The 24,180-nt window shown below is 33.9% G+C and overlaps 1 protein-coding gene across 1 annotated transcript; it reads left to right on the forward strand.

Moving 5' to 3' along the window:
• The first annotated feature begins 210 nt into the window (after positions 1–210).
• On the forward strand, positions 211–1,152 carry LOC100721825 (olfactory receptor 9K2-like). Its single transcript, XM_003476013.1, has one exon. It carries the CDS (start codon positions 211–213, stop codon positions 1,150–1,152), a length of 942 nt encoding a protein of 313 aa, XP_003476061.1.
• Positions 1,153–24,180: the final 23,028 nt, after the last annotated feature.

The following is a 24,180-nucleotide window of genomic DNA, read 5'->3' on the forward strand; positions in this document are numbered from 1 at the left end:
ATTGTATTTTTAGCCAGTTGTGTTACATTAGGTAACAAAACATCTATCATCTTTATTTTGCTGGTGCCTAACTTTAATGGGATTATGGCTACAATTGTAATTTGACAACTGTAAGGTCTTCCTCAATGTGAAGTGCTATTTGTGACTGTAAAGTAAAAGTAGAAAGTTTACTTGTTGACTTTCTCTTATACCTTGAAGCAGAGATTTGACATGAATGACAAGGGAGGAGACAATCGTTCAGAAGTGACTGACTTCATTCTTGTAGGCATCAGGGTCCGTCCAGAGATGCACAGTCTCCTCTTTCTGCTATTCCTGGTTATTTACGGGATGGTCCTTCTGGGGAACCTTAGCATGATTGGCCTCATTGTGACTGATGCCCGACTGAACACACCAATGTATTTTTTCCTAGGCAACCTCTCCATCATTGACCTCTCCTATTGCACTGTTATTGTACCCAAAGCCATGGTCAACATCCTATCTCAGAAAAAGACCATATCCTTTGCAGGTTGTGTGACCCAGCTGTTTCTTTATGCACTTTTCATGGTAACAGAGGCCTTTGTCCTGGCAGCCATGGCCTATGACCGCTTCATTGCCATCTGCAGCCCTCTTCTTTACAGTGTCCGCATGTCAAGAAGTGTCTGCATCCAGTTGGTGGCTGGTTCGTACCTTTGTGGCTGGGTTAGTTCTATTCTCCAAATCAGCGTGACCTTCTCTATGTCATTTTGTGCTTCTCGAGTTATTGATCACTTTTACTGTGATTCAAACCCAATTGAAAAGATCTCCTGTTCTAATGTTTTTATCAATAAGATGGTGTCACTTAGTTTAGCTGTTGTCATCATTTTGCCCACAATAATCATTATTGTAGTGTCTTATATGTATATTATATCCACCGTTTTGAAAATTCCCTCCACAGAAGGGAGAAAGAAAGTCTTTTCCACTTGCAGTTCTCACCTGGGGGTTGTAAGTTTGCTTTATGGAACTGTCTCGTTTGTGTATCTCACACCTCCGAATGACCCTGAACTTCGCAAGGTGGCTTCAGTATGTTACATTTTGTTCACACCTATGTTGAATCCTTTAATTTACTCCCTAAGAAATAAAGATGTTAAAGATGCAGTGAGAAAAGTCTTATGGAAAACAAAAGTTTTACATTAAATCCACTTCTACTTGCTTTGTTGTTTCATGTATTAATTGATTTCCATTACCTAATAATATAGAGTTAGACTTTTAAAATTCATTTTAAAAAGAGAAATGTCAAATCCTTAATGTTTTATTTCATGGCAGTGATCACTTTTTAAAAGAATGCTCAAATAAACTTTTCACTTTTCCTCAAGGTAATTATACCTGAAAGTTCTGAACATCTGTGAAAATTTGCTGCATTTCTGCATACAGTTAAATATGTCTTACTTTCCATATAATATCATGTTATATGAATGGGAAAATATAGTATTGTTTCTGGCCCTGGTATGTCTAAGTAAAATTTAGATACAGAACACACTTTATTCAATGATTAACTTGGAAACAGTGTGTCTCAACCAGCTTATATGAAAATCACACTCTGAGTAAATTCTTCTATTGTGTTTTGTTTTTGATGGCATGCTGAAAATGTCAGAACATGTATACATGTTTAAGAGGAAATGGGAAGGAAAAATAAGTGTCATGGTCTTTTTACTAAACAAGAAACATAAAATTGCTTTGATTTGATATAAATAAAAGTATACATTTTTTTCAAAGAGCATGGATTGCCTACATTTCAGTGTAACAAAAAGATTTTACAATGTTTATAATGCTTTTTCAGCTTAATCTCTATCTTTGGGGAAATATAAATTAACCTGCTGTAACTAAAAATACTATATTGAACTCAATTTGAAAATGTTAATTAAAATGTTACTCAAAAATATTGTAAGATTCACAAAATATGTTAACAGTTGGATTGTACGTATGTATGTGTGTGTACACATACACATGTGTAGTTTATACGTCAGTTCTTGTGCATATTAATTTGGTTATTGGGTAGTTTTAAAATGTGACTCTTTCTAAATATAGGTATCAACTGAGACAAAGATCATTAAAAGAGCATTTCACAGAGTTGACAGATTTGAGAGAAAGTCACACCAGTGTTACAATTGTGCAAGTGATTTAAATAATACTCAAGTGAACAATGCTTATGACTAGACAATGTTGTCATAGAAAAAAATTAAATCTAAGAAATACAGTTTGGTTGCCAGTTTGGTCTATGTTCTCAGCTCTAGGAAAACTCACAATATGGATCTCTGTTAGGTCTTCTTTCTGCTTTTGTTTGGATTGCAAGTCCCCATTGATGACTGCACAATAACATGCATTTTAGGTTAATATTTCCTGAGCTAAAGGGTATGGGAAATTATTATTTGCATGTTATAAATAGAGAAGTTAAGTGACAATAAGGCTGAATTTATCCCCTCTGTTCCAAGCCTGTTCGCCATTTTTCTTGATGCTTAATTTAATAAAAAATATCACATAAGAGCAAATAGCAGAGAAATCAATTGGGGAATGATTCTGTAGCATATATTATTACTAATCTGAAAGATTCCCATTCCTTTAGTTTTAATCATTTCCATTGCATCCCCATCAGGCTTTGGTAGTTGTTCTTTGTTGTGTACATCAAGTATGAGGCTTTAGAGACTATTAGGAAAACATAATAAAATACTGGGTAAGAGTACAGCCAAGATCCACTTTCTACCATTTTATGTATAATGGGTTTCATTTTCTGTTTTGTAGCCATAACAGACTAAGGTATTCCAAGGCGTAACATTACAAGTGACACCAGTTAAAGTACTCTCTGCGTTTAAAGGGATCTGAGTAAGTTGAAAATCCAAGGCAAAATGCTTTCAAAAGTATTACATTGAGATAGCTTTTATTTTCTTTTAGTTTTCATGCTAAACTTTTTCCTAGTTCATAAGACTTGCATGAAAACTAGTGCCTAATTTATCTTTCTTGTTATTTGTGCCATCGAACTTCCATTAGAGCAATTCATTGTCATTCCAACATGCTTCTGGCTCTTATTAACAAAGTATTTTTATTTTTCAATGATGCATGGACTGATCTCGGAATACTGACATAGCCAAGAGAGTTTGAAGTTTACATTCTGCAACCAGTAAGTTATAAGTCACTAGAAGTGAGTCTAAAATTGCCCATAAAATCCACATGGAGAAAGTTTTGAATCAGGTGCTATGATCTTGAGAAGCAGAAGTTTGCCTTGGGCTTCTCAAAGGATGTTATTTGTTCTGCATTGTTCATCTTCCCTGACGACAACTTTTTGAACATGAACATGTATTTATTGTCCTAAGATACAATGTGATTCATTTGTCCTTAAATTTTATGTAGTATGTTTACCTAATATTTAGTGTATTGATACGGCATTTAGTATTTTCTCTGTCACCAGGATTTTAAGATTCTCTGTTTCAAGTAGTTGCAAGTCATAAATAAGCAGGTATTAAAAATTCATAGATGTAAATTAAAGTTATTAAGTTCAAAATTATAGATTAGGACCCAAATGGAATCTTCTGCAATTTTTTTTAGCTTTGAAAAGTTTCAACTCATTATGGGATTTAAATTATGTTGATTGGAGTAGCTGAAGTGATACAGCACTGTAAAGGCATCATAAGTTTGAACAGATAACGGTTTGTTATTCTTATGCTTGTGAACTAAGTATGTAATATCACTTTGTTCACCCTCAGCACACCAGAATAGATCATCCAAATTGTTTTTCCAAGCTGTCATTGTAGCGATCTCATTGAGAGTAACATTACTGTCGAGGGTGATGGAAGAGGGAGAAGAAAGAAGGCACGAAAAAAGAAAAAAAACTAGAATTTAGAATCGCCTGAAAAAAGGAGTCCATGTTGAAGTAATTTCTTAAATACTACAGTTTTAAAATAGGTAAAGCAAAAATAAAAATGTTGAAGATGAGTGTTCATATTTCTTACTTTTACAGAATATAACTTCTAGCTTAATGAGTCGTTTCTTTCTTTTTTTAGTATTAATAAGTTTTTGGTACATTTCGTATATACATAATGATCACTTTCAGCATAGGGACTTTGTACCTGTACCTGAATTTTCTCAACTCCTCTTTTCTCCACTCCCTTATTCTCTCTTCAACCCTTTCCCCCTTATTTACAAAGGCTTTGCTTCAATTTTTCCTTCTTTTCTTATTTTTTTCCTTTCTGTTCCTTCTTTTTCTTCTTCACCCTTCTCAGTTCCACTTCTCAGTTGAGCATTTTCTACCTATTTTGTAATATCTATCATGCATTCTAGCCCTAATTGCCTTTTGGTTTCTCACACCAGAGAAACAAAGTGATATTTACACATATGTGATTTGTCTCACTTAAGAGTTTGGGGTCAAGCTGCAGCTGTTTACCTACAAATGTCTCAAATTTATCTCTCTCTATAGTTAAGTAGTACTCCATTATATGAAAAAAAGACCACATATTCTTTATTCATCAGATGATGGACATTTGGGCTGTTTTCAAGCATTAGCTATTATAGATTGTGCTTCTATAAACATGAGTGTGGATACATCGTTGTGGTATGATGTTTTTAATTCTTTTGGGGAGATACCAAGAAGGGAAATAGCTAGGTCAAATGGAACCTCTAGTTTTAGTATTTTGAGGACTCTGCACACTAATTTTTTTAGTAGTTGCACCAGTTTATGTTCCAAGCAACAGAGAATACACAGAACTCTTCTTTCTTTTTAATAGTATTTTTAAAGTATCATTTAAAAATTCATAGCTTCTGGCAGTCTAATAGATGCAATTTTTATCAAAGGAATGTTTTGTTTTATATATATATATATATATATGTTTATTTATTTTTACTGTCTTTTTGAGTCAGGGTCTCTCTCTGCAGTTCAGGCTGGCTTTGGGCTCACTTTCAAGCCCAGGCTGGTCTCAAATTTACAATGATCTTCCCTCCTTAGCCTCCCAAAAGTTGGAATTACAGGAGTGCACCAACACACTCAGTTAGAAATGTTTTATAGTTAGATTTCTTTTTTGAACCAACATAAATTAACTTTGAACGGTCTAAGCAAAAGGCAAATATTCAGTCATATGTATTTTCTTTTGCTCTGGCTGGACACACACAATGATAAGCCTAAAATAAATGAGTTTCCACATTTCCAGGTAGCTAGAAAATACAAAACAGAAGAGTAGTGTTCAAAGAGAATAAAAATCTGTCCAATGACACATGCTCAGAAATATTTTCTTCAAAATTTTCTAAATTCATATCTCTGTGGAAATTTAAATTCTAGTGAAGGAGATGCTTACATCCCAACCTTGAGCATGTACCCAGTCATTTTCTTCAAGAATTCAAAGCTCCTCATTGAAGCTGTGTCTCTTTTCTGCAAGGGACACATTCCAAATTTCCTAGTGGATACTTGAAATACAGATGGTGCTATAATCTGTATGTACTATTTTTTCTAACCAAACATGTCTATGATAAAGTATACTTTATAGATTAAGAATATACCATAATATGAGTTACATGAATATGATTATCTCTAAGTATCTTATTGTATTGTAGTGTTACTTTGAATCACAGTTGACCACAAGTAGCTGAAATTGTAGAAAGAAACTGTGGGTAAAGAGGGGACTACTATATATAACTGTGAGGAACTAATTCTTTAAAAGTCAGGGTGCTGTTTATACGGCAGATTTATGGTTAACAGAGCAAAACACTGATTCTTCTAATAATCCATTTATTTTATTAACCAAATTCTACACGTCTTCTTTCCACGTGTATAATACCCAAACTCTAACATCTAACCTAATACAAAAATTCTACATCCATAAAATCTATTTTTACTTAAGAGACATGACCCAAAATATTACTAATTGCTATACTTAGCTTGAGTCTAAGATATTCCTGGTATAGAGTAAAAGTACTTGTACACTAAATATATCTGAAAGCTACCTATAGGAGAGTAAAAGTTATTGATTGGCTATTTGCTAGGCACTACCTTTTTTCTTTTGTGAAGTCTTAAGCCAGAAAAGTTCTTATCACTCAAGGCATATTAGGATATTCTTATTATGCTGTTTATTTTCTCTCAGAGATAACCAGTTTAGAAATGGGAACATGTTCATTTTGCATTTAGTACATTAAAATGTGTTAAATGTGAAGAATAGTCTAAATATCTCTAAAAGCCACAAAATGTGGGTATGTAAATCAACCACTGAAACATATAAAGTGTCGTCGAAATTTCACTCCTTTGATATTAGAATGGGCCTTTCAATCAGTAAAATCCAGCCTATTTTGATTCTAATGACTATGTAGAAACCAAGTCAGTTCAAAGAAAGAGAAATAAGCATGATCTAAATCACAGTCGTCTCAGATCTCTGCTGATCAGATCATACCCTTCATCACTTATTTCATTCTTAGACTTCCCAGTAATTTACTGTCCATATATGATCACATACATCCTATTCACTAATAAGCCAAAGCTCCCACTATCATATAAACCAAATCTTTTTCTCTCTTAGTCTTCATAATTTCAAGTCTGTCAGTCCACTATTCCCACTGAAGTCAGACTGACCATTATAAATTTATGGTTTTCTACAAGCTTCTTCAGTGAAAAACAGTGACAGCTGACCTGAAATTTGTCAGTTGGTCAAGAGATTATTTTTCACAAGATGTGTCTCATGTATCAGTTTCCTTAAAAAACCCAATATTATTTAATAGTTTGTGTTTATCAATCTAGAAAACTATTAGGACTCTATTTATTTATGTGGACTAAATGGTAAATGTCACATTTCTAGTAAGTAGAAATTTGCCCAATATCTCTCTTGCTTCCATTATCCTAATACTCAATAAAGATCTGTAAAGTTTATTCGTACCTAATTATACTATTGTCAGTAAGTATGAATTCAATTCTAGGTACAAGAAAACACCCCAGAATAATCATCACATTTTTAAAACAAGTCTTATATATATTCTCAATTGCACTGGAGATGTTCCCTGTTCCAGGATACTGGGGTATGACTGTACACACTGATTCCATGAAAATGTGAAGTGAGATGTGAGGGAAATTAACAGTTTGCTTTTTCAAGGCATCTTCTTCAAGTGAGGGAGTAATATAGTACATATTGAAGGAAGTACAGAAGAGCTTCACCAGGGCAACATATGCAATGTTATTCTCTATATAAAAGTGGCATTGGGGACCCGAGTAGCATTGGAACCTCTTGCACTGAGTGGCACTAGCTAAAGACCTGCAAAGCAAACTCTACCTAGCTGTGTAGCTGTGGGACCTCACTTGGAACCTGGTAGGGATCCACCCAGCATCTCCAAACAGGTAGGGACCTTTATTCCTCACTTTGGCCCTGGTTGGTCCCTGCCCAGCAACCCCAAGTATCTGGGACCTGACCAAGATCCCCAATCTCCCAAATGAATGTGCAGTGAAGGCTGTATGACTTTTAGAGATCTAGAAGGATCAAAACCGTCTAGTAGAGTTTGAGACTCTGGGGGCTGAGACAAAGAACTTCTATGGATAGCCCATGTTTATTAGGTTTTCTAATAAAGAGAAGGGAAAGTATGGGAACTGGCAGGACTTTAGGAGTCACTTTAAAGATTTCTTCAAGTAATAAATTATGCCAATTTAGAACTGTCTTATTTCCATGATGACATTTATGGTAGGAGTGAGATAGCAGTAGTGAGATGCCTGCAGCTGCAGTCTCTATCTGTTTAATTGGGGTTGATTTCAGGTGACCTCAGCTGGGCTTTCTCTTGCCCTCTGAAGTATCTCTGACATCACAGGCCAATACAGGTTTCAGCCAGGACCAGTGATTCATAGAGGTTTGCTTACTATGAATCAGCTCCGATCACCAGACAAGAGGATTAGGCCAAGGACAGACTCACAGATAAGCATAGAAAGCCAATTAGTTAATTTTAAATTCTGCTCAGAGCTGCCTCATTGTAATCTCCAATACGCAAGCAGCTGAGGAGCTTCAGTGGGCTGCATTATGCAAGCTGAAGTCTTGCATAGTGAACTCCAGCTAGACACACAGCCTCAGTATCTCACTTGGAACATAGTAGGACTATATCAGGTGACCGTAAGTAGTAGGGTGCACCACAGTGTGCACCATGTGGCATGAGCTGAAGGCCTGCATAGTGTACACTATCTAGATGTTCAGCCTTGGTACACCACTCACCCTGATAAGGTCATACCCAGTAACCTCAAGCAGTCAGGAAGCTTCAGAGCACAGTGTGCTGAAGGTCCAGCCAGCATAATATGCCCATTTGGGAGCATTTGAGTGCCAATAGGGACCCCGTAAGGCCTTCCTAGTGACCCCCACTCAACTGAGGAAACTGTCTGCAATACGGACATACATTCTTAACACAGGAAACAGTTGAGACTTTGCATTTGGCTTCCCCAGAGGAATATACAAAAATGACAAAACAAAAGCTCAAAATGCAATCTCAAACCTCCAGTCTATCCTTAACAAACATAGGAGATGTGAACATAGAAGAATATATAAACCATACATGTTCAACTTCTGACATGATAGCAACTAAAGTAGAGAAACAAATCTACGAAGCTATAAGGAACTCAGATCAGAAAAATCCTCCAGATAAAAGAAGAAATGATAAATGCAATGAAAGAAATGATGAACAAATCTAAACAAGACATAGTTAAAAAGCCAAAGAAGCACTGCAAAAAGATGTAAACCTTGAATGAACAATATAAGGAAGAAAGAGAATGCATGAAACAGATTCAAAGAGATACACAGGAAATAAAAAATTCCATCAAAAGATGGCAATACTGCCTGAATGAATGTGAAGATAAACTTTGAGACCCCAAAGACAAGATTGCAGGAAAGAAAAGATCTTTAAAAAGTAACAAGGAATCGGGAAATAATAATTCAACAGTTACAAGATGATGCAAAGAAAAATAATGTAAGATTGATAGGTGCAAATGCAAAAAGTGACAACACAAATGATATAAAAAGACTATTTATAGAAGTAATAGCCAAAAATTTCCCAAACACAGGAAACTGACATATAGATAAAAGAAGCATATAGAACTCCATTTAGCCATAACCAAAATAAATCTACATTTAGACATTTAATAATCAACATCCCAGAAATTCAGCATAAGGACAGAACATTAAAAGACTTTAGAGAAAAGAAACAAATCAACTCCAAAGGAAATCCCATCAGAATCACAGCAGACTTAACAGAAAAAAATGAAGTCAAGAAGAGCATGGAGTGAAGTATTTCAAATTCTGAAGGAAAATGACTTCCAACCCATATTGATATATCCTGCAAAACTGTTCTTCAAAATTGATGGAGATATAAGAAACTTCCATAACAAAGAATGGCTGAAGAACTTCATGACTGCCAAACCAACCCTGCAAACAATACTGAGAGATAGTCTAGATAGATATAAAAATAACTATGACTTCAAGAACACCAAGAAAAAACCTACTAAAAAGACAAAAAGTTAAACAGGGGAGGAAAATGTAAAGAACCAACAGCCGAAAGAGAGCATGACAAAAATAAGCCAATATATATGTTATAACCATTGATGTAAATGGCCTCAATTCAAAATTAAAAGAAATGGATTGACAGAATGGATCAAGAAACAACATCCTTGTATATGCTGTATATAAGAAACCCATCTAAACCAAAAGGAAACTCATAGACTGAAAGTCAAAGGATGGAAAACAATACTTCATGCACCAGTAAACCCCCCCCCCAAAAAAAAGCAGGGGTAGCTATACTCTTTGCAGACTATGTGAATTTCAAACCAAGAATGATCAAAAGAGACAAAGAAGGTCACTACGTACTGGTTAGGGGAAAACGTCAAAAGGAAGAGATAACAATCTTAAATATATATGCACCAAATATGGGAGCACACAGATATGTAAAACAAATATTAACAGAAATGAAAACTCAAATAAGCAATAACATAATTATAATGGGAGACCTTAACACCCATTGACACAAAAGAGACAGATCAACTGGACAGAAAATCAGCAAAGAAGTAGCAGAACTGCATAAAACTTGTGAACAAAAGGACTTAGTAGATGAGTAGAGTGTTCCACCCAACAATATCAAAATAGACATTCTTCTCCGTTGCACATGTGACATTCTCTAAATTAGACCATACACTAGCCCATAGAACATGCTTAAGTAGGTGTAAAATAAATCAAATTATCCCAGGCATATTATCTGATCATATTGCCATGAAACTGGAAATTAATGACAAAGGAAACTGCAAATCTTCATAAACACATGGAAATTAAATAATACAATCCTCAACAATCAAATAAGTCACTGCAGAAATTAAAGAAGAAATTAAACAATTATATACAAGCAAATACAAATACAAATACAACATACCAGCATCTGTGGGATACCGTGAAAGCAGTCCTTAGAGGGAAATTTATTGTGGTGAATTCTCACATTAGGGAAACAGAATGAATGCAAATAAACAACCTGATGCTATGCCTCAGAGATCTAGAAGAAGCAGAGCAAGTCAAACCAAAAACCAAAAAAAAAAAAAAAAAAAAAAAAAAAAAGGAAGAAATTATGAAAATCAGAGCAGAAATTAATGCAATAGAGACAAAGAAAACAATACAAAGGATTAACAAATGAAAGAATTGGATCTTTGGAAGAATAAATAAAATCATAAGCCAACTTATTTTTTAAAAAAAAGGAAAGAAAAACTCAAATTCATGCAGTAAAGAGTGAAAAGGGTGAAATCCACAGACCCTCTGGAAATACAAAAGATCATCAATAACTACTTCAAAAACATTTACTCACATAAACTCAATAACACAGAAGAAATGGACAGATTTCTAGAAACATGATTTATCAAAGCTGGATCACGAAGATGTAAAACTTCTGAATAATCAAATTTACTTAATGGAATTGAAAATGTAATTAAAATCTTACCAACAAAGACAAGCTCAGGTCTGGATGGATTCACTGCTGAATTCTCCAAGAAACTCAAGGAAGACTTAATGCCAACACTTTTCAAACTCTTCAATGAAATTTAAAGCAATTTTCCCTTATTTCTGGAAGCAAAAATTACCCTAATACCAAAATCAGAAAAAGACTCAAACAAAAGAGACAACTATAGGCCACTCTCTTTAATGAACATAGATGCAAAAATCCTCAATAAAATACTGGCAAACAGAATGCAGCAAGTCATCAAGATTATATACCACAACCAAGTAGTGTTCATTCCAAGAATGCAATGGTGGTTCAATGTATGCAAATCAATAAATGTAATACACCATATCAGTAGAGCCAAAACTAAGAATCACACAATCACTTCAATAATTCAGAAAAAGTCCAATACTCTTCATGATAAGAACCCTATGAAAATTGGAATAGATGATCTTTATCTCAATCTGATAAAAGCAATTTGTAACAAACCAATAGCCAGCATCATATTAAATGGTCAAAAGCTGAAAGCTGTCAGCATAAAATCAGGATCAAGACAATGATGTCCATCATCACCACTCCTATTCAACATAATGCTGGAAACATTAGCTAGAGCAATAAGATGAGAGAGAAATAAAGGCAATAAGGATGAGAAAGGAAGTTAAATTATCTTTATTTTCAGATGACATGATACTCTACAAAGAGGACCCAAAAACTCCATTCAAAGAATTCTAGATGTGATAACCAAATTCAGGTATTGTAGCTGAATGCAAAGTCAACACTCAAAAATCAATAGCATTTCTGTACACAAACAAAAAACTCACTGAGACAAAAATAAGAGAAAAGATATCTTTTATAATGGCATTCAAAAATGAAATACTTAGGAATCAATATAACAAAGGAAGTAAAAGATCTACCCAGTGAATATTGGAATACTTTTAAAATGAAATCAAAGAAAATCTCAGAAAATGGAAAGACATCCCTTGTTCATGGATAGGCAGAACGAACATTGTGAAAGTGACCATTTTCCCAAAATTGTTAAAGAGATTTAATGCGATTCAAATCAAAATACCATTATCACACCTCACAGAGCTAGAGAAATCATTCCTAAAATTTATCTAGACCTAGAATAGTAAAGACAATTCTGAGCAACAAAGGCAAGGCAGGAAGTATCACAATCCCTGACTTGAAGTTATACTACAAAGCTACTGTAATAAAATCAGCATCATACTGGAATAAAAACAATGGAAGAACAATGTAATAGATTAGAAGATACAACCACAACTACAAACATGCTAAGCCACTTATCTTTGACAAAGGAGCCAAACATGTTCACTGGAAGAAATAAAGCCAATATGTGGTACTGGAAAAACTGGCTTTCCATGTACTGAAATCTATAACTAGACTCATGGCTATCACCATGTACTAAACTAAAGTCAAAATAGATCAAAGCTGTAAATATTAAAACAAAAATGCTAAATCTGCTAGAACTCAAAGTAGGTAGAAATCTTGAAGACATAGGGGTAGACAGAGAATATATGAATAATTATCAAACTGCACAGGAAATATTCCCCCAAATCAACAACTGGGATCTTCTCTTATTAAAAAGTTTTGCATGTCCAAAGAAATATCCAACAGAGTGAAAAGAAAACACACTAATTGGGAAAAAAGTCTTAGTCAAGTGTCCCTCAGACAAAGGACTTTCATCTAGAAAACCATAAAGAATTAAAAAAATCAAGCCTCCGAAATTCAAAAATCCAATCCAAAAGTGGATTGAATGAATACACACTTCTCAGATGAAGAAATACAAATCCAAATAAATATATGAATAAATGTTCAACATCATTGGTCATTAGAGAAATGAAAATTAAAACCACACCGAGTTCCATCTCACTCCTGAAAGAAGAGCGAGGATGAAGAAAACCACCAATAACAAGTGCTGGAGAGGCTGTGGGGAAAAAGGAACTCTTCTGCACTGTTGGTGGGTGTATAGACATGAAAATCCCTGGGGAGGTTCCTCAAAAAGCTGGGTTTATAAGTTGCATTTGACCCACCTATTTCACTTCTGGGCATATTCCCAGAAGAACTGAAAATATTGTACTATAGTGATACATGTGCACCCATGTTTATAGCACCACAATTTGTAATAGTCAAATCTTGCAAACAGCCCAAATGTCCATCAACCAAGGAATGGATAAAAAAGATGTGGTATTTTTATATAATGGAGTACTACTCAGCAGTAAAGAAGGATCACATTGAGGCTTTTATAGGTAAATGGATGCAACTTGAAACCACACTCATAAGTGAAATAAATCAAACTCACAAGTATCAATACCATATTGTCTCCATAGTGTAAGAAACTGAAAGAATAAATAAAATAAAAAAATCATCAATAAATGCCATGAAAGGGTAAAAAACTGCACAAAGGGGGAAAAGTAACTCAGGGAAAATGAGAAAAGATGGAAGGAAAAAAATATAAAGTGGTATGTATATACTTAATATAGTTGAAATAATTGTACTACTAACTCTATTAGTTCTTGGAACAAAACAGTAACATTCATAGAGTTAGATCAATTTTGCATGTCTATATCTGGTAATCTAAGTAAGTCTTTTGACAATAATATGCAAAAGAACAATCTTTGTTATATTCCTACCACTTTATTTTGAAAGCATATATTGTTATTGTTTTGGGATCTTTGTTATTGCTATTTGTTTGTCTCATTTGTTTCTTGTTTTTGTTGTATTTTGATTTGTTCTGTTTTCCCCTCTATTATAGAAAGTATTGATGTGCATGTATAAGCTTATACATGTCTAGAACTTTTCCTAAAGAGTTTACAAGAATTGAGTTTATTATGAGTGACAGTATGAACTGCTACTGTGAAGAAAATGAGACATTATGATAGCCATTGCTGACTTCTTATCATATTGTTTTGAAGTCCAATAATGCATTTATTCTTTGTTTTGATTTGTTTTAGTCTGTTTTCTATTATTTGATTTCAGTATGTGAACTTATGGACAGCTATTTTGAAGAAAACAAGAGACATGGTAGCCATTGTTTATTTCCCTATTGTCTGGTTTTGAAGGCCTGTAATGCTTTCATTATTTTGTTTTGATTGGTTTTATACTATTTTGTTTTGTTTGAATTCATTATGTGTAAAGATATGGGCAACTACTTCAAAGAAAATAAGAGACATTATGGTAGTCACTGTTGATTTCCTATTGTCTTTGTTTGAAGTGCTGTGTTGCTTGTATTGTTTTGTTCTTATCTGCTTTGTTTTGATTTGTTTTATTCTCTTTAAAAAATGTGGCCTTGGTGGCATTTTAAAAATGTCAGGATTTGAAGTATTTTAAATAATTTGACACACAAAAATTCTTAGTCTAATCGTGTGAGACATGTGGGATACACAAGTCATTACATTTTGTAGTCAGCAAACCAAACACTCATATTCTATAGTTTTGTGCTGTTTCATCTCTGCAGCTAAAAATATGAAATTGTTTTGTTATAGAGACAAAAATTCTGTTTAAAAATGATGTGTTTCAACTCAATCTTCAGTTATCAAAAGCACTAACACTGTTTTAGTCTTTGAATTAATTATGCCATGTATATTTCCTGATGAAAATCATAAAGTCCACAAGATTTCTGCTTTTAGAGTGTATGTGATTCCACTTAACCATATGATTATTAGACATTTATTCACCAGCAGAAAATGGAGGTTTTTCTCATACATCTTATTTTCAGTCAGATAAAGAGTACTAGATCTTAGTTTTCTTGAAGGAATTATAAAGCTTACTTCCTGGTATCAATTTTGGATATTTATTTGGAGTTTTGGATACATGTACTATAAAGCGATTTAACCTAGGAAAGAAGTTATTGATTAGAAGGAAAAGTATTGGTAATGTAGAAAATTAATAAGTAGGCAAAAAAGTCATTACTAACATAGGGTAAAAATAAGCTTGTGCCAATTACAAAGACACTCAGCCACTTGGTATTTGACAAAGGGGCTAAACATGTTCACTGGAAGAAGAATAGCCTCTTTAATAAATGGTGTTAATACACTGGCTCTCCACATGCCGAAGACTGAAACTAGATCCATGCTTATAACCATGCACAAAACTAAAGTCTAAATGGATCAGAGACCATAATATTAAAACAGAAATATTAAATGTACTGGAAGACAAGATAGGTAGAAGTCTTGGAGACATAGAGGTAGGCAGAGAATTCATGAACCAAATGCAAACTGCATGAGAAACATTTCAAAGAATCAACAACTTAGATCTCATATTATTGAAAAGTTTCTGCACTTTAAAAGAAATCACCAACAGAGTGCAAAGAAAACCTACAGAATGGGAAAGAATTTTATCCAGCAACCCCAGAGACAAAGAACTTATATCCAGAACATATAAAGAATTGAAAAACATCAAGTCCCCTAAATTCAAAGACCCTCTCCAAAAATGGGCATTTGAGATGAATAAACAGTTCTCAGATGAAAATATACAAATGGCAAATAAATAAATACATGAAATGTTCACCATCACTGGTTATTGGAGAAATGCAAATTAAAACAGCATTTAGATTTCATCTCACTCCAGAAAGAATAGCTGCCATCAAGAAATGAACTGATACCAAATTTTGGTGAGGCTGCGGTGAAAAAGGAACACTGCTGCACTGTTGGTGGGAGTGTAGACTGGTGCAACCACTATGGAAATCACTATGGAGAATTCTCAGAAGACTAGGAGTGGAAGTTCCATTCAATTTAGCTATACCCCTCCTGGGTATTTTCCTGGAAAAACTGAAAAGGTCATATCAAAGTGATATATGTGTACCCATAATCATAGCAGCACAATTTGTAATAGCTAAATCTTGGAAACAACCAAGATGCCCATCAACTGCAGAGAGGAAGAAAAAGATGTAGTATTTTTATACAATGGAATATTACTCAGTTATAAAAAAGGATGATCTTGAGGCCTTCAGAGACAAATGTGGACAACTTGAGGCTATCCTCATTAGTGAAGTAAATAAGAATCATATTTATAAATGTCACATTGTGTCTTTACTATAAAAAGTAATAAGAAATGTAGGAGTAATAAACCCAAAATGTGTAATTGCTGTTATTAAAAAAGAGGAAAAGAAAGTGCTCTAATGGATATAACTACATGTATGTTTAAATGTGTAGAATTGCTAACCATTTATTTTATTTAAAGAGAGAAGAAAAAAAAGAAAGGACATAAAAAACAATGCGGTAAAAGGGTACAAATAATACAGTATTTCAAGAAAAAATATATACAGTATGAAATCACCAGTTAATAGGTTACATATTATCTTCCCAGAAACAGTTGTCCATATCACTAAATTAAAGCATATTAAGTGGACATTCATACAGTGAAATTGGAGACAGTTCCATTCAATGATCCAACAAAAGCTCAGTTATATAGTTTTCCATCCTACACGCTTGAACATACCTGCGGTTATATCCCTTAGTCCACCTTACTTTCCTCTCTTTTTTACAGTAACAATTAGACTTTTAGGGTTTATTACTCTCACAGTTCTTATTACTTTTTTGAAGAGAATAAAACCAAATGTGACTAGGCAAAACAAAGTCAGTTAGAACAGAAGGGTGGGCATAGCACATGATGCAAAAATAGAATACCAGGTGATCAAAAGTGGTTACCATTGTGCCTCTTGCTATTTTTAAATTGAGTTGTCTATATCATCAGGTATAATAGAATTGATCAAAACAGTACAGAACAAAACCTATAAAGCCTACACTGAGGACCTTACAGGACTTCAAAAAAAGGATAATAGTCAATCCATATTGGGCATCATAGTATATCTTATTGCCTTCAAAGTGGTTGCCAATACCCTCAAACTTGATACTATCAAACAAAATAGAATATATAATAATCAGACAGAACAAGATGGGGAGAGCAATACTGGGGTTCAAGTAAGGTTAAGAGGACAACAAAAAAGTTACTATATGTCCCATTATTTTCAATTTAGTTTTCCCTTAATTAAAAAAATGAGAATAAATAGATTAATTTAAAAAAGGGGGGAGATTGAGATAAGAGCGGACATTGTAATAGAACAACATAGGGTAGAACCGAGCAATTCAAACATCATTGTGTTTCACTACCAGATAATCTAACATAATAGTAGTCGCCATAGTGCCTCTTTCCTTAAATTATTTGAGTGTAACTTCGCATGCTATAATATCAAGCATATCTAGACAGTGTGAAGCCTTTCAAGAGAATGCAAGAATTACAGGGTATTTAGAACCTGCTAATAGAAAACAAACAATGGCTTCTATATTATCTCTTTGCCTATAAAGAATTTTGTTTATACTATAGCATATAGTGAAATATAGTAAGATACAACATGTTAAAACCAGTGGAAACAGATGTACTACAGCTTGATGGGACTTCAAAACAAGACAATATTAAATCAGCACTAGCTTTTATGTTGTGTTGCTTTCTTAAAAATAGCTATTCGTGCTTTCATAGATACTAAAATCAAACAATCCAGGCTAAAACCATTGCAGTTAATAGGTGAAAACATTATATGGCTTCAAACCAATATGATTGGGAATCATGATTACCACATACTTCTATGTATTCTTATCATTTCTTACACTAGGAAAACTATTCGGTATTTATACATGTGAGTTTGATTTATTTCACTTATGAGTATTGTCTCAAGCTGCGTCCATTTATTTATAAATGTCTCAATGCGGTCATTCTTTATAGCTGAGTAGTACTCCATTGTATAAAAATACCACAACTTTTTTATCCATTCTTCAGTCGATGGACACTTAGGTTGTTTCCAAGATCTGGCTATTATAAATTGTGCTGCTAGAAACATGGGTGCACATATATCACTGTGGTATGATGCTTTCAGTTCTTCTGGGAATATGCCTAGAAGTGGTATAGCTGGGTCATATGGGGCTTCCAGGCCTAGTTTTCTGAGAAATCTCCAGACAGACCTCCACAATGGTTGCACCAGTCTACACTCCCTCCAACAGTGCAGGGGAGTTCTTTTTCTCCACAGCCTCTCCAGCATTTGTTGTTGGTGGTTTTCTTGATCTTGGCCATTCTTTCAGGAATGAGATGAAATCTCAGTGTGGTTTTGATTTGCATTTCTCTAATGACCAATGATGATGAACATTTTTTCATACATTTATTTGCAATTTGTACTTCATCTGAGAATTGTTTATTCATCTCAGATGCCCATTTTTGGATTGGGTCTTTGAATTTTGGGGGTCTGATTTTTTTAAATTCTTTATATGTTTTAGACAGAAATCCTTTGTCTGAGGGGCAGTTCACTAAGATTTTTTCCCAATTTGTGGGTTTTCATCTCACCATGCTGGAGACTTCTTTTGACATGCAGAAACTTTTTAGTAAGAGGTGATCCCAATTATTGACTCTGGGAAGTATTTCCCAGGCGGTTTGAGTCCTGTTCATGAATTACCTACTCCTATATCTTCAAGGTTTTTACCCAATTTGTCTTCCAATAGATTTAGTGTTTCTGTTTTAATATTTAGATCTTTGATCCATTTAGATTTTATTTTAGTATGTGGTGATAGGCATGTGTCTAGTTTTAGTTTTCGACATATGGAGAGCCAGTTTTTCCAGCACCATTTATTAAAGAGACTGTTGTTCTCCTAGTGAACATGTTTGGCCCCTTTATCGAAGATAAGGTGGTTGAGTGTGTTTGTAGTTGTGGTTGTATCTTTTAATCTATTCCACTGATCTTCAGCTCTGTTTTGGTTCCAGTACCTTGTTGATTTTACTACAGTTGCCTTGTAGTATAACTTCAAGTCAGGGATTGTGATACCTCCTGCCTTGCCTTTACTGCTTAGAACTGTCTTTGCTATTTTAGGTCTCTTCTCACTCCAGATGAATTTTAGGAGTGATTTCCCGAGTTCTATGAGGTATGTTGATGGTATTTTTACTGGGATTGCATTGAACCTGTATAACAGTTTTGGGAGAATGGCCATTTTCACAATGTTTGTTCTTCCTACCCATGAGCGAGGGATGTCTTTCCATTTTCTGAGATCATCTTCAATTTCATTTTTCAGTGTATTACAATTTTTCATGTACAGGTCTTTTCACTTCTTTTGTGAGAGTAATTCCTAGATATTTCATTTTTTTTTTTTTTTGGGTTGCTAGTGTGAAGGGTGTGGCCTCTCTCATTTCCCTTTCTGTGAATTTGTTGTTAGTGTATAGGAATGCTATTGATTTTTGAGTATTGATTTTATAGCCAGCTACATTACTAAGTTTATTTATTATATCTAGGAGCCTTTCAATGGAGATTTGGGGATCTTCTATACAGAGTATCATGTCATCTGCAAATAATGATAGCTTAGCTTCTTCTTTTCCTATCTTTATGCCTTTTATTTCTCTCTCTTGTCTAATTGCTCTAGCTAGTATTTCCAGTACTATATTAAATAGGAATGATGATAAGGGACATCACTGTCCCATCCTTGTGCCTGATTTTAAAGTAAAGACTTTCAATTTTTGGCCATTTAGTATGATATTGGCTGTTGGTTTGTCATAGATGGCCTTTATTATATTGAGGTAAAGACCATCTATGCCAATTTTTTTGCAGGGTTCTTATCATGAATGAATGTTGGACCTTGTCAAAAGCTTTTTCTGCATCTATAGAAGTGATCATACGGTTCTTACTTTTGGCTCTATTGGTATGGTGCATTACATTTATTGATTTACGTATATTGAACCATCCCTGCATGCCTGGGATGAATCCCACTTGGTCATGGTGTATGATCTTGATGATTTGCTACATCCTATTTGCCAATATTTTATTGAGGATTTTTACATCTGTGTTCATTAGGGAGATTGGTCTATAGTTCTCTTTTTTAGTTGGGTCTTTCTCAGGTTTTGGTACTAGAGTAATATTTGCTTCCAGGAATGACTTAGGAAGGATTGCTTCCCTTTCAATTTCATTGAATAGTTTGAGGAGTGTTGGCATTAGGTCTTCTTTGTATTTCTTGTAGAATTCTGCAGTGAATCCATCTAGGCCTGGGATCTTCTTTGTAAGTAAGGACTTAATTACATTTTCAATTTCATTAACAGAGATTGGGTTATTCAACAGTTTTACATCCTCTTGATCTAGCTTTGGTACTTTGTATGTTTCTAAGAATCTGTCTATTTCTTCTGTGTTATCCACCCTTTGAGAGTAGAGGTTTTCAAAATAGGTGTGGATCACCTTCCGTATTTCTATTGGGTCTGTAGTTATTTCACCTTTTTCATTTCTTATTGCATGAATTTGAGCTTTTTCTTCCCATTTTAAAGTAAGGTTGGCTAGCGGCTTATCAATTTTATTCTTTCAAAGAACCAACTCTTTGATTCATTGATTTTTTGGATTTTTTTTTAGTGTCTATTGCATTGATTTCTGCTCTGATTTTTATAATTTTTTCTCTTTTTTTGGCTTTGGGCTTGACTTGCTCTTCTTTTTCTAGATGTTTGAGGTGTAAAATCAGGTTATTTATTTGTATTCGTTCTGTTTTCCTGATGTGTGAACTCAGTGCACTAAATTTTCCTCTGAGGACAGCTTTCATTGCATCCCACAGATTCTGGTAAGTTGTATTTGTGTTTTCATTTTCTTGTAGGTAGTGTTTAATTTCTTCTTTGATTCCCTCTGTGACCCACTGATTACTCAAGAGTGTATTATTCAGTTTCCATGTGTTTGTGGGAATTTTGTAGTATCTTTTATCATTAATTTCTAATTGCATAGTGCTATGGTCTGATAGCATGCAAGGGATGATTTCAACCCTTTTGCACTTATTTAGATATGTTTTGTGAATTAATATATGGTCTATTTTAGAAAATGACCCATGCACTTCTGAGAAGAATGCACTTCTGTTGTTGTTGGGTGGAATACTCTGTATATGTCTATTAAGTCCATTTGTTCACAGGTGCGATTCAGTTCTTTTATTTCTTTGCTGATTTTCTGTCTGGTTGATCTGTCCATTGGTGTCAATGGTGTATTAAGGTCTGTTAGAAGTGTGTCACTGTTAACTTGGTTTTTCATTTCTGTTAGTACTTACTTTATATAACTGGATGCTCTGGAATTTGGTGCATATATATTTAAGATAGTTATCTCTTCCTCTTGGAATTTTCCCCTAACCAGTATGTAGTGACCTTCTTTATCCCTTCTGATCATTATTGGCTTGAAGTTCCCATTGTCTGCAAACAGAATAGCCACCCCGCTTTTTTTTCTTGGGTTCCTGTTGCATGAAGTATTGTTTTCCATCCTTTGACTTTCAGTCTGTGGGTATTCTTTTGGGTTTAATGGGTTTCTTGTAGACAACATATGGTTGGATTTTGTTTCTTCATCCATTCTTCCAGTTTGTTTCTTTTAATTGGTGCATTGAGACCATTTACATTAATGGTTATAACTGTTATATATTGGTTTATTGTTGACATGTTATCTTTCTGCTGTTGCATCTTTATCTTTCGGTTCTTTTTAATTGTCTGCTTTGTTTAGTGGTTTTTTCCTAGATGCGTCTTGGCTGTCTTTCAGTATTCTTTGCAGGTTGAGTTGGTGATCATGTAGTTTTTAAAGCTGTTCTTTGTCATGGAAGTATCTCATTTCTCCATACATTTTGAAGGACAGTTTTGCAGGATACATCAGCCTAGGTTGGAAATCATTTTCCTTTAGGATCTGAAGTACTTTGCTCCATGCTCTTCTTGACTTTATTGTTTGTGATTGGTAACCATATTACTAAGTTTTTGCTGGATCATTGAACAGAAATGTTTGCAGTCTCGCTGTTTAATGTCCACTTAGCATGCTTTACTTTTGTAACTTCAACAACTGTTTCTAAGACGATTGATATGTAATTATCAAGTAGTGATTTCTTACTGTTTAATTTTTGAAATTGTGTGTTAGTTCTACCTTTTTCCTGTTTTGTTTTTTGTCTTTAAATACCCCCCAACACACACACACACACACGCACACAAACACACACACACACTAAGCTGTGGCAGTGAATACTGAAGCAGGACATACAGGAGTAATCTAGCAGAGATTCACCTGGTAACAATGTCATATATTGGAAATACAAACTCTAAGAATCTTGTACTCTGAAATATAGTGTCAAAATTTTAAATATCATTTTGACCTTTCTTTGACCTTCTGTTTGTGAAGAAAAAACAGTACACCAAAATTGAGTTCAATAGACCATATAGAATACTTAGCATCTCAACAATAAACCATTTTTTTGAGTAAGAAGAAATGAAAACAAGATTGCAAAAAAGTAAAACATAGCCACTGTATAGTTTTTACTTACGTCTTTAGTTTTTCAAGGCAAGATTTCATGAAAAGGAGATTTATGATTTAATTTCTCAGTTCTTAGAGAATGTTCTATCTTGTTGATGTTTAGATAAAAGTAATTTTGTAGTACAGGTTGATTTTTTTTGACTTCCCAGCATCTAAATTGTTTCTTCTGCTTGAAAATGTACCAGTGTACAGTTATTGGTGGAAATCATGGTCCTATTACTTACCACTTTATTTTTATATCCACCCTCAGGTTTGTTGAAGCATAATAGATGTTTCACATATTTATACATTTTGAAATTTGTAAGTAAATCTAATGAATGCAGCATTATCTCATATTCTTAATCTTTTTGCATCGTAAGAAATTTTAAGGTTTGTTTCTAAGCAATTCTCATGTACATAATATACTAGTGGTGACCACAGCCACCATATTGCATAATTGATTTCTAGAGCTTACTTTTATCATTCAACTAAAACTTTTTCCCCTTTGGCCAACATCCATCCAACTCTATCCCAGGAAAACACTTCTGTCTGCTGAAACCAAAGATAGAACTTGGCCACTGCTTCTTATAGAAGTTTAAGGTTAAGGTGTTTATTTCTGTATTTGTGAATACTGATATGATGATTTTGTCTGGAACTTTGAATTTAGATAGAGTACTGATCAGAGACCATAGAAATTTGAAATGAACTTTTGTTAGTAGCAGTGGTTGGATGCAGTGATGAAAAAATCTTGGCACTGTTGCCTGTGATGACAATTCATTGTCGTGAGATATTGATAATGGTGGGACAACAATTTGGTGTTAATACAAATAACAATGATGGCTGTGGATCTAGATGCCCAGACTGAGCTTCTATTTATTTTCTGAATCAGGATTTTCATTTATGCAAATTGTATTAAAGAACTAATTTTGTTCAAATAAATTAAATTTACAAATATACTGGAAATATAAGATAATTGAGTTATTTAACACAGCACAACAAAACTGGAACCAGTTTGCAATAACTTTACCTATACTAAAGTTTTTCTTCAATGATTTTAAAACACAGCACATTGGCATATTACATGACTTCAGATTATATTAAAAACTTCTTTCAGATGAATTTATCCCATTGAGTGTCTGAGAATGAATAAAGAGAGTCCAATGGTAGGTTAGAGTCCAATCTGTCTTTAGGTCAGTTGTACTTGTACTTATTACAACTGTTTATTAGCAATGCCATATGTATACTGCAGTGTTTTGCCATAAAAATTTAAAAGATAACTTAAGAATTATTATTTTTATTACTTTTTGGTTCATTTCATACATACATAATGATCATATTCATCATAGGGAATTTGTACATGATATATTTTGACTGCTTTCTTAAAACCAACTCCCTCTCCATTCTTCAGCCTATATTCCTATTTAGCTTTGTTTTTATTTTATTCTTTGTTTTTTTAAAATTTCTTTTTCCTGTCTTAAAACATTTTTAAAAAAATTTTTATTTAAGGAGAAAAAGAAAAAAAAGCAGAGAAAGGGTACAAGTTATACAGATTTACAGAAAAAAATAAACAGTAGGAAATCACTAGTTAATGGATTACATATTGTCATCTTAGAAATAAATGTTCAAGTTACAAAAATAAAGCTTATAAAGTGGACATTCCAACAGTGAGACTGCAAACAGTTCTGTTCAATGATCCAACAAAACTCAGTGATATCATTATCTATCTTATACACTTAAATATACATGCAGTTATATCATTTAGAGCACTTTCTTTTCCTCTCTTTTGTACAATGACAATTACACATTTTGGGTTTTGTTTCTCCCACAGTTCTTATTACTTTTTTGGAAGAGAGTAGAACCAAATGTGACATAACAGAACACAGTCAGTCAAATCAAAAGGATGGACATAACAGATAACGTAAAAGCACAATACAAGGTAATCAACAATGGTTACCATAATGCCTCCTGCTATCTCTAATAGAATAGCCTATATC

Source organism: Cavia porcellus, unplaced genomic scaffold, assembly GCF_034190915.1.
Source record: "Cavia porcellus strain 051 isolate PalLab524CR breed Dunkin Hartley unplaced genomic scaffold, mCavPor4.1 scaffold_8, whole genome shotgun sequence".
NCBI lineage: Eukaryota > Metazoa > Chordata > Mammalia > Rodentia > Caviidae > Cavia > Cavia porcellus.

Excerpts from the sequence above, each read along its gene's own strand:
- LOC100721825 (XM_003476013.1), top strand. The coding sequence starts at position 211 with ATGAATGACAAGGGAGGAGACAATCGTTCAGAAGTGACTGACTTCATT.